This window comes from Larimichthys crocea, chromosome XIV (genome assembly GCF_000972845.2).
Source record: "Larimichthys crocea isolate SSNF chromosome XIV, L_crocea_2.0, whole genome shotgun sequence".
Lineage (NCBI taxonomy): Eukaryota > Metazoa > Chordata > Actinopteri > Sciaenidae > Larimichthys > Larimichthys crocea.
This window is the reverse complement of record NC_040024.1, coordinates 7187389-7199029: the sequence shown is the minus strand read 5'-3', so window position 1 is coordinate 7199029 and position 11641 is coordinate 7187389. Positions and strand designations below refer to the sequence as shown.

At 42.7% G+C, this 11641-nt stretch overlaps 1 protein-coding gene across 1 annotated transcript in view; it reads left to right on the top strand.

Moving 5' to 3' along the window:
* Nucleotides 1-11481, top strand: part of LOC109137073 (galactose-specific lectin nattectin) — a 28401-nt gene extending 16920 nt beyond the window's left edge. Inside the window, 7 exon segments of the mRNA XM_027288163.1 lie at nucleotides 7575-7653; nucleotides 7737-7760; nucleotides 8129-8238; nucleotides 8377-8511; nucleotides 8615-8662; nucleotides 8664-8721; nucleotides 11462-11481. Of these exon segments, the coding sequence (XP_027143964.1) occupies nucleotides 7593-7653; nucleotides 7737-7760; nucleotides 8129-8238; nucleotides 8377-8511; nucleotides 8615-8662; nucleotides 8664-8721; nucleotides 11462-11481 (456 nt within the window). The 5' untranslated portion in view covers nucleotides 7575-7592.
* Nucleotides 11482-11641: the final 160 nt, after the last annotated feature.

Here is an 11641-nt window from a genome sequence, read left to right as displayed (position 1 = left end):
AGTAATCTGATTACATGTTCACACTGTCCTCAGCACTAAGAATATATCCAAATATTACTCTGCCATTTCCACACTGACGTTATAACTGCCAAAACCAATCGGCTAAAATAAAGTAATGAATCTGAAACATGATTTATTTGTTTTAAATGTACAATTAAGATGTCATGATATCTTAGAAACCAGCAGATCATCCAACAAATCATTAAAATATAATCATTATATATTTTACTCAAACAGAGGGGGTTGCTTTTGAAACGTTTTATTTATGAAAATAAATCTGCAATGATTCATTAATCATCATTTTATTAATGATTAATTTTTTTTGTTTACTACTTGAGGCCTCAAGGATACACACAATGCCAGTAATGATGGTAAAGCACGCCCTCTGATGTACTATGTCATTACTCGGGCAAGTTGACAAGTGGTGTCAGAAGCGGACTGGCCCCGCATCCCGTGCCGTCTGTCTCCACCCTCGCCGGAAATGCACACCTGAATATAATTAACCCATAAATGTTCTTTTTACACATCTCCTATGCGTCCTTATTCCAATATGTGCATGCATATGGGGTTAAGGGCGAGTCCGTCGTCACACTACCACTGTACTAATGTACTACGTACAGTAGACTGAGGGGGGGTGCACCCGACCCCCCTGCAATCTGATTGGACACCCCGTTTGGTCATTGACTGTGGTAATGTCAATCATTGTGTAAAGCTCTTTACCGACGCTGCATGTTCAGAACATGAATAAAAACGTGCAGAACGACCGAAACCGACGTAATTTAAAGTGTTACATTCAATAAATAACTACTATTTTAATTAGAGTCGGCTCAGTCTGATGATTTTCATAACTGATGTGACTTTAACTGTTTGTGGTTTTCATAAAGGTGTGGTACGTCACTGCCTAAAAAATCTAAAAACAATATATTTTATATTTAAGTATAAGACACCCCTCCTGGAGTTGCCACCTTACCGCAGTGGAGGGGTTTGCGTGTTTCAATGATCCTAGGGGCTATGTTGTCGGGGGCTTCATGGGTCACCCAAGGTAATCAGGTCCTAGGTGAGGGTCCAGACAAAGCGCAGCTCAATTACCCCTGATGAAATGTCAAACAAAGGAGCCAAGTTTCCCATGCCCGGACGCGGCCGCCGCCCCCCCCCGGAGCCAAGCCTGGGGGTGGGGCTCATTGGCGAGCGCCTGGTGGTCGGGTCCTCACCCATAGGGCCTGGCCGGGCACTGCCCGAAAAGGTGACATGGGCCCCCCTTTCCATGGGCCCACCACCCATGGGAGGGGTCTCAGGGGGCAGGTGCAGAGAGAGATGGGCGGCAGTCGGAGGCGGGGACCCTGGTGGTCCGACCCCCGGTTGCAGAAGCTGGCTCTGGGGGCGTGGAATGTCACCTCTCTGGCGGGGAAGGACCCTGAGCTGGTGAGCGAGGTTTAGAGGTACCGGCTAGATATAGTCGGGCTCGCCTCGACGCACAGCGTGGGTTCCGGAACCAGTTTCCTTGAGAGGGGTTGGACGCTCTACCACTCTGGAGTTGCCCCCAGTGAGAGGCGCAGAGCGGGGGTGGGAATGCTTGTTTCCCCCCGGCTCGGCGCCTGTATGTTGGGGGTCACCCCGGTGGACGAGAGGGTAGCCTCCCTTCACCTTGGGAGGAACGGCCCCCCTGATCTGAACCCGAGCTGTGCTCTGTTATTGGACTTCTGTGTTCATCATGGATTGTCTATAACGAACACCATGTTCAAGCATAAGGGTGTCAATATGTGCACTTGGCACCAGGACGCCCTCGGCCGCAGTTCGATGATCGACTTTGTGGCGTGTCGTCGGACTTGCAGTCACATGTTTTGGACACTCGGGTGAAGAGAGGGGCGGAGCTGTCAACTGATCACCACCTGGTGGTGAGTTGGCTCCGATGGTGGGGGAGGATGGCGGTCAGACCTGGCAGGCCCAAACGTTCTGTGCGGGTTTGCTGGGAACGTCTGGCTGAATCTCCTGTCAGAAAGAGCTTCAACTCCCATTTCCGGGGGAGTTTAACTCACGTCCCAGACATTGAGTCTGAGAGGACCTTGTTCCGTTCCTCCATTGTCGAGGCAGCTGACTGGAGCTGCGGCCATAAGGTGGTCGGTGCCGGTCGCGGCGGCGGCCTTCGAACCCGCTTGGTGGACACCGGCGGTGAGGAATTCCGTCAAGCTGAAGAAGGAGTCCTACAGAACCTTTCTGGCATGTGGGACTCCTGAAGCAGCTGACAGGTATCGACGTGCTAAGCGGACCTCTTCAATCCCACCAGCACGTCTTCTGGATGTTGTGGGGCTGTCTTGGCTGACACGTCTCTGCAACATCGCGTGGACATCGAGGGCAGTGCCCCTGGACTGGCAGACCGGGGTGGTGGTTCCCCTCTTCAAAAAGGGGGACCGGAGGGTGTGCTCCAACTATAGGGGGATCACACTCCTCAGCCTCCCCGGGAACGTCTTTTTGGGGGTCCTGGAGAGGAGGGTCCGCAAGATTGTTGAACCTTGGATCCAGGAAGAGCAGTGTGGTTTTCGTCCTGGTCGTGGAACTGTGGACCAGCTCTATAACCTTAGCGCGGTCCTGGAGGGTGCATGGGAGTTCGCCCAACCAGTCTACATGTGCTTTGTGGACCTGGAGAAGGCATTTGACCGTGTCCCTCGGGGAGTCCTGTGGCGGGTGCTCCAGAAGAATGGGGTTCCGGACCCATTAATATGGGCTATCTGGTCCCTGTACTCTTGGTGCCAGAGCTTGGTCTGCATTGCCAGCAGTAAGTCGGACCTGTTTCCAGTGCGAGTTGGACTCTGTTCATAACTTTTATGGACAGAATTTCTAGGCGCAGCCAGGGCGTTGAGGGGCTGCAGTTCAGTGGCCTCAGGATTGGGTCGCTGCTTTTTGCGGACAGTCTAGTCCTGTTGGCTTCATCGGAGCGTGACCTTCAGCTCTCTCTGGAGCGGTTTGCAGCCGAGTGCGAAGCGGCTGGGATGAGAATCAGTACCTCTAAATCCGAGGCGATGGTTCTCAGCCAGAAAAGGGTGGAGTGCAGCCTCCGGGTCGGGGATGAGATCCTGCCTCAAGTGGAGGAGTTCAAGTATCTCGGGGTCTCGGGGAAGGATGGAACGGGAGATCGACCGGTGGATCGGTGCAGCTTCTGCAGCCACGAAAAGTCACGACATGGTCGTGACCTCAGGAATATGTCATTGTTGCAGCAAACATTATTTTCTTTTCACCTACAGATAACCTCATGACAATCAGTTAAGCAACAATGTCTTTCAACATTTTGCAGAAGTCGAAGCTTCTGAAAAACAAAATTTCTTTGCATATTGTCGAATCATCCTTGAAGGCCTTATTTTTTATACTAAAGAATGAAGAGCCTCTTTGAGCTCGCATTAATCTGAAAACATCATACTTTGGCTATAATGTCCAACAGCTGAGCAGATTATGCAGGTTCTTCACTCATCACAGAGCATCACAGTTTGCCTTTTTCAGGGATGCACATGTTAGAGCAGCTTCGTTTTTATAGTATGTTATTCATGGCCTGCTAGGATTGGCACTGTATGGCTGGCAGATGTAGCTTTTTTGGTTGACACAATGAAGCATTAGAATGTGCTAGATGTTAACCTCTAACGACAAAACTGCTGGTGTTATGTACCTGTAGATGTGACACAAAATATTATTTTCTGAATGATTTTGTTAAAGAGAAGAGCAAGTGTGATACGTTTTAAACTTAAATGTTAACAGACTTTGCATTACTCATAATGAGTCATGTTTAGAATGAACCTGTGGTTCAGATGTGTATCAAATTTCATGCAAACTTTGTGCATTTCTACGTAACTTTTATAGTTTTTCTTTTTTAAAATGTTATTATTGGCCCCCGGGCATCTTCACATTGTCAAATTTGGCCCTGAAGTTTGGACACCCCTGATATATATTGTATATGGCAGGTCTCAAATGCATTTTTAGCATTTCAACCTCCCAACCTTGCCTGTATAGCATTGTATATCATTTAGACTAAGTGATGGTGGAGGTTCTAACGTTCTGCAACTCTAAGAGTTACAACTATAATACTATTAAGAGTTTAAATCATTACAGAACAGTGTACCAGCTGGTGTTTTCCAATCGAAAAAAATATTAATTAATAACCAGAAGAAGAACTATTAGAGTAGCTCCATGTAACCTTTTGACTTCTCTTTCTGAGTGAGAAGTAATTTCCTTATTTGATAAAGACAGTGATGACCTTTTGACTTCTCTCTCTGAATAGAATATCATGTGTCTTTACTTATGGCAAATTCAGCTATGAAAGACAACAATAGATGTTGGTTCCATAATGTGACATTCTCAGAATGTATATTCGTTTGTCTGTCTGTGTGTATAAAAGCTAAACCAGGAGAAGAGGGCTTACAATTCGGCATGGGGGATTTGGATCAGCGATTCGATCAGATGATGCATCCCAAGCTCACTTGTTTCTTTGAATAAAGTCCTAATTATTCAAGTCAAGATAAGTGGCGGTTCTTTTCTTTTCAACCAAGTTCACAGACCGAATTCAGCAGCCACGAAAAGTCACGACATGGTTTTAATCGTGATAATAAGAAGAAGAAAGAGAAGAAGAAAAAAATTTGTGTCTTGGAAGTTTGATCCAATAAAAGTACAACAATAAGACCTCAGGAATATGTCATTGTTGTAGCAAACATTATTTTCTTTTCACCTACAGATAACCTCATGACAATCAGTTAAGCAACAATGTCTTTCAACATTTTGCAGAAGTCGAAGCTTCTGAAAAAAAAATGTTTTTGCATATTGTCGAATCATCCTTGAAGGCCTTATTTTTTATACTAAAGAATGAAGAGCCTCTTTGAGCTCGCATTAATCTGAAAACATCATACGTTGGCTATAATGTCCAACAGCTGAGCAGATTATGCAGGTTCTTCACTCATCACAGAGCATCACAGTTTGCCTTTTTCAGGGATGCACATGTTAGAGCAGCTTCGTTTTTTATAATATGTTATTCATGGCCTGCTAGGATTGTCACTGTATGGCTGGCAGATGTAGCTTTTTTGGATGACATAATGAAGCATTAGAATGTGCTAGATGTTAACCTCTAACGACAAAACTGCTGGTGTTGTAAGTAAGTCACAGTTGGAGGTGTTTCAAAGAAACACTTTGTGATCCTTTTGTGTTTCTTTGAAATACTTTTTAATACGTGTTTTCTTTCAGACAGTAAAATTTCACCATGTGTCCAATACTTATTTCTTTTTTTAGGTTGCCAGATACAGACGTGAGCACAGGTGTAGCAGCAATCTTTCATCCGTCCAATAATCCACATTACCACCACTATTAAGCAGTCAATTGGCAATAAGCTTGGCGTGTAAGGGCAGTAACAAAGTTACAAGATTCACTCTTGAAGCTACGTAAAGCGTCGAAAAACTGTCTTGCTCCTTTGGCTGCTTAATGTACCTGAGGGCCAGGTGGCTGTGACATCACCAACAACAATGATTAAAGGAGCATTTCAGCATTTTTAAAGCTAAACTACTCTTAACATTGTCAGTATGGCTCTTATAACAGTAACAGTAACGATAACAAGACCTCAGACCCGTCGAGCACACCATTGTTGCACTCAACACTTTTTTTTCCTGATCTCATGACTTGCAATTTGTGGGCTATTGATTAAGGCAACAACTTTCTTTGTTTTTTTTTTTGCCCCAGAATGTTTGGGAAGTAAAAACGAAGTGAGGTGCATTGAAAAGAGAAGTTAGCAATTATTGCATCAAGCTTCTTGTTTTCTGCAAATGACTGAAATTTTTTAATTATTTATATATTGTACCATTTCTTACCTCTGAGCCACGTCTCATGCCTCTTACTGAGTAGACTTACCTGTGGCCTTGTGTCCAGCAAGTCAATTCCCAGGGTGGTGTCAGTCCCTTTCCCTGTCGGTTACTTTTTCTGGTTCTCCTGTTGGTAGCAATTTTTAAACTTGGTAAATGTACGCCTATGGTAGAGTTGAGTGAACTCGGATATCTGGAGGGAGCTCGGAGTAGAGAGAGAGCTGCTGAGCTGCCTCCTGGGCAACGACTAGGTTGAACTGGCACAGACCAAGGTCACTGGAGGGGACCCATATAGCCCATGTGGCCTGGGAACACCTCCGGGTTCCAGAGAGGAGGCTGGATTTGTTGCTGGGTAGGGGATGTCTGGAACGCCACGCTTAACCTGCTGCCACCGCTACACTGACCCCCAATATTATACATATATATATATATTTATATATATATTTTTTTGTGCATGCTGGAAGCTGCACGTGCCTGTTTCGCTCCTCCAGCCTTTGACTCGTTTTTGACTTTTTGGCTTTTTTCTCTTTTGTGGGTTTTTGTTTTCTTCACTGTGGCTCTTGTGGAGTCCTGCCCTCTCTGGCAGGGTAGTTTTTGCAGAGTTTTGGTGCTTTTTGTCGTGTTTTTTCTTGTGTTGTTTTTTAAAATGCCGCTTCCACCTGGACATGCTAACCTTGTTAGACAGCTGATTGCACTAATGCCGGCAGGCATAGAAGCAACACCAGCCGAATTACCAGCTAAGCTCTGGAGAAAACACACATGGATGCAGAGGAGGGTCGGGACGGGACAGGCTTATAGAGAGGAGAGGATTTGGGCCGTGTCTCCCTCTGTTGTTATGGACCTGTGCGGTCTCCTAGCAACAAATGGACGAGCTACGGCGCTAACGTGGAGCCCACGCAAGTATGAATGCAGTTTGATGTCTTCACAGAGACATGGCTGCACAGGGACACTACAGACCCAGAAACATCTCCGTTGATGGCTTCCACACGTCCAGCCGACGGATTGTACTGTCACATCAAAACCAAAGAAAGCTCTGCAGCCCGGATTTGACCTGGTGACCTGCGCGTTGACTCCGTCATACTATCTGCTGAGAGAGATCCCCATGTCAGCATCGTTGTCCTGTCCATCCCTCTCCTCTGCAAACCAACATCTGCCTGCAGCACCATTGCACCTTTTTTATATATTTATATTTATTATATTATGTTCTTAATAGATGGTTATGTGTTTACATATGTTGTTTTTTTGTTTGTTTATACTGGAGTATAGTAAGAAAAACTAATTTCCCCCTGGGAATTAAAAGTATTTCTGATTCTGATTCTGATAGCATGAGGAAGGATGGATGGACGGACGGACAGAGATTTATGGATAGTCTTTCTACTCAATTTATTATCTATCTAGTCCAATTTGATACAAAGTAAGGCTTGCCACCATAAAAATACAAAAAATGATGCTTTTTTTTTTGAGTAGACTCAGAATAAAGAGAATAAATGGCACGTCTTTATGTACCATGATTTCTTAATCATGTTTCTGAGAACAGGAACTGAGTTCCCTTTTTTGATGAAGATGTGAGGTAAGTAACTGTATATAAGATCTGGCTTTCTCTTGTTCAGTGTCTCTGCACAGGACGATTGAATCCACACGACAGAAGAAGTATTCTGCAGCAGGTTCTGATTTCCTTTCCGGACTCACAGTGTACAGGTTTGTCGTCTCTACAATTATCATTATACATGTCTGTCTCTCTGTTTTAAGGTAATCCCACTCTCCACCATGAAGTTGCTGACTGTGTCCGCATTTCTTTGTGCCATGATAGCTCTGACCAGAGCTGCTGGTGAGTATTATATATAAGAATGCTGCCGTGAAAGTATTGCACGATGACACCAGGTTATTTAACTCCAGTGTCAAACTTTGTAGCTCTTGGGGCCGCGATCGAAACAGGTCAGTGAACTTTTTCCTTTTTTTGTCTCTCCTTGATAAAAGCTTATTGTATTGTGGTATATTTCTATTATTTTGCATTGTGTTTTTTTTTTATGTTCAATTAAATTTTATTTATTATATTACAAAGCGACTTACAAAAAAGGAAACAATCAAGGTACAGTGCATCTAGGACATGTTAGTGCATCAATAAGTACAGTGACAGTTGTAGATGGGAGAACATGTGTCATGTCCAGTTGTTTGGTAGTGTGTTGTGAGGAGGTCCTCTCTGTAGAGCTGGAGGTCTTCAGCAGGTTGTGAAGGTAGAGAGGGACATTCCACCAAAATGTGTTCTTTTGTTTCACTCTGCATAACCCACCAAACTTTCTCAGCAAAGAATCACCTGGTCAATGGGTCCGCATCTTGTCCTGGTGGCTGGTCTGAGACCAATGGGAGATGCTTCCTCTTCGTTCCAGGAGCCATGACTTGGGCCAAAGCTGAGGTAATGAGTTTGACTTTGATTCAGTGCATTAAACTTTCACAGTATGTCTATTTGCTATAAATGGATGTTTGGTTAATTAGCTGCTGATTTGGTGTCTTCTTTTTTACTTTGTGCCTTCCTGTCTGTTCTCCACTGTAGTCAAACTGTCGCTCTCTGGGTGGACACCTCGCATCCATTCACAACATCCTGGAGTACCATGCGATTCAGAATCTGATCAAGAGCGCCACTTATGAAAACAAAGCAACATGGGCCGGAGGCTCTGATGCACAAGTGGTATTTTATTCATCATTGCATAAGTTAAAAATACTACACATATTTATTGTATGTTATTTTATACAATATTAAACTACTCCACTCCTCTTCAATTTTCTTTTAGGAGGGTGAGTGGTTCTGGAGCGATGGTACCCGATTCAGTTTTCCAACTGGTGTCCTGGAAACCCAATAACGACAGAAGCCAGCATTGCCTTCAGATCAATTATGGAGGTAAGATCATAGTGCTTCATCTAGGACTGACTTATTAATGTTTTTTTATTGTTAAATTGATGAATGATTGATGAATACCAGCAAAGAATCATGGATCTCTGGATCAGATAATCTGTTCCATCACACTCAGTAGTCATCATCAATACCATATGCATCATTTAAATGATTAACTGATATTAAACAAAGAGGGAGTGCTGTTGTTCATCACCTTGTTTTTTTGTTACTTGAGCTGGAACTGCTGGGATGAGTCAGCTGTTACAAGTATAGACCGTCCGTCTGTGCCAAGGAAATCTGATGGTTCCTGTGCTGCCACAGAGACGTTGAAAGCATCTTTCTTTTTCTTTTGAGTTTCTTCATCCATTTCAAATCTGTATCCGTGTAATGCTGCTTAAGGAATGAAGCGACAAGTGACATAAACTGGAGCTGGACTGTCTCTTTGGCCTTGTGCTTTTAAATAAGAGCAGACTGAATGTGTTATGAAAAAAAGATGCCTTCTGCTAAGTGTACTGATATTTCTTCATTCAATAATTAAAGGCTCAAGCATTGAACAAACTGGTCTGTCTGAAATATGTTTGGACCATGGGGGTTTGGTGTAGTGGTGAGCTTGGGTTAATTCAAACTGCAGATAGAAGTTCAACTTTGTGGTGCAAGTTTGTTACATTCTAAGAAGAACAACCATTAATGAACGTTAAGCAATGGTCATTAGAACACCTGTAAAGCGGAAGTGATACATGTAGCTTACATTTCTACACAAAATAACGTGGGATGTGCTACTCACCCTCCAGGTCAAACTAATAATAACACTTTCAAAACAAAGTGCTTCACAAGGCAATAAAAATAAATAAATGATAGAAAGTAGAAATAAAACATAAAATAACTTTTAAAACGACCAATTTAATTAAAATAATAAATATGATAAAAAATGAAGTGGTAAAAAATACACCTTTACATACATTACGTATATATATAAATGTTGTTGTTTTTTTAATTCTGGGGTAGGGCTCTCATGCAGACCTCCTAAATGTCTACGTCATGGTTCTGTCATTGGTTACAACTGTAGGCAGGAAGCTAGTTAGCAAGGCATGCTAACGATGTAGCTTATGTGAAATCCAAGAGGCAAGCTCTGATACTGGGAAATGAAGCCAATGCAGAAGTCCTAAAACTGTAATTTCTTCAAGGGCCACTTGAGACAGGCTGGGGGGTGAGAGAGTGTCCATAAGTGGCAGTATTAAAATGCCTAGTTCAGAAATAAACATGTTACAGCCTGGTTACAGGTTTTGGTCTCTACGGGGTCTGTTAGCCAGAAGGTATCACTGGAATGGAGAGGGTAGAGATTGAGCTGCGAGTTCAGCCTGAATATATTTTGGTGACTACCTGTCTTTATTTGATCCAGACAAACAACTATTTGGTGTGTAAAGCATTTATATGCTTTAAAAAAAGCAGTAGCTTTGTTTTTAAAAAGGTTATAAGCAATGCTAAGCTGCTATGAAAAGAGAAGCTGTGACTGTTGTGGGGTCATCCAGTCAAAATTATCTTTGGGCTGGGTGTTAGGCACGGGAGTGACGTAGACAATATGAATGAAAGCCAGCTGCTTTTAAGTGAGGATAAAAACAGTAGGCACCATTACAATTGCATCATGACATCAATAATATAGATAATAGCTGTTGATCTTGTGCAGTGGCCTCAAACGTCAGACTTGTGGTTCTACATACCACAAGTAATCACCGACAGATCCAAAATAGTGCTGAAGGGCTTCGGTTTCTGTAAATGTTTCTTACTACCTGAAACTTCAGGATTATTCTTATTTTGGTTTTTTTTTTATTGTTTTCACATTAATTGGCTACATTTTAAGTTACTTGTTTTTATGTTTTGATTGTGTGTGGAGGTTTTTATGTACTCTGTTTTCAAAGAAAAAAAAAAATCAGGTTGCATCTATGCTGCATCTTTACATGTATTATGTAGAGTTGACAAAAAAGGGGGCCCAAAAAAGCCTCTTGCATGGGGCCCCCGGACAGCTAGAAATGTCCCTGGAGTCAGGTGTTCAAATGTTGGAGAAATGACATGCATACATTTTATTCCACCTGTTTTCCCGTGATAACGAGATAATTAATTTGAGATCTTGAGAAAACAAAACGATAGTCTAGTGTATTAAATCAAGTGCGTCCGTATTACATAATGTACGGCAAATGCATCCATGATACGGAGCGAGCAAACCTATTACGTCACTGTAAAATCCCTTTGATCCATAATTTCTGACAAAGGTTTGTACACTTGATCTCAGGACTGGAGTGAGGATTAGCCAAAGTGTATCAACCTTTGTCAGAAATTATAGATCAAAGGGATTTTACAGTAAATATTGCACAGAATGCCTTTTTTCAATTCAAAATAATGAACTCTGAGGCTGAATTGCTCCAAAATGATTCAGAATATTCTTATTATGTGAGGGAACAGTCCGGATGGTCCTGGATCATGTGTCAACCTTTGTCAGAAATTATGGATCAAAGGGATTTTACAGTGGCAATGGTTTGCTCGCTCCGTATCATGGACTACCTGCATTTGCCATACATCTGTAATACTTGATTTAAACATAGACTATCGTTTTGTTTTCTCGACATCTCGAATGAATTAATTCATTATCACGGGAAAACGGGTGAAATAAAATGTATGTATGTATGACCTTTTAGGGCTTCCGTAAATTACACTGCTGTGCTGTCCTTCCTGATTTTTGTGTGCACTGTAGGTTTCACTATTGTCATGTGACCCTGTATGTGGCATTCAATGCTGCTTGATAAAATGGGAATTTACATCTTCAAATCAAACTTTGTCCCCAAGTTTTCTGACATAAACAGCAGAAATATCTATCTCTGGTTTATTTTTACATGTAGAAACATTGTTGAAGAGTTCATTTGCACAAACCAGA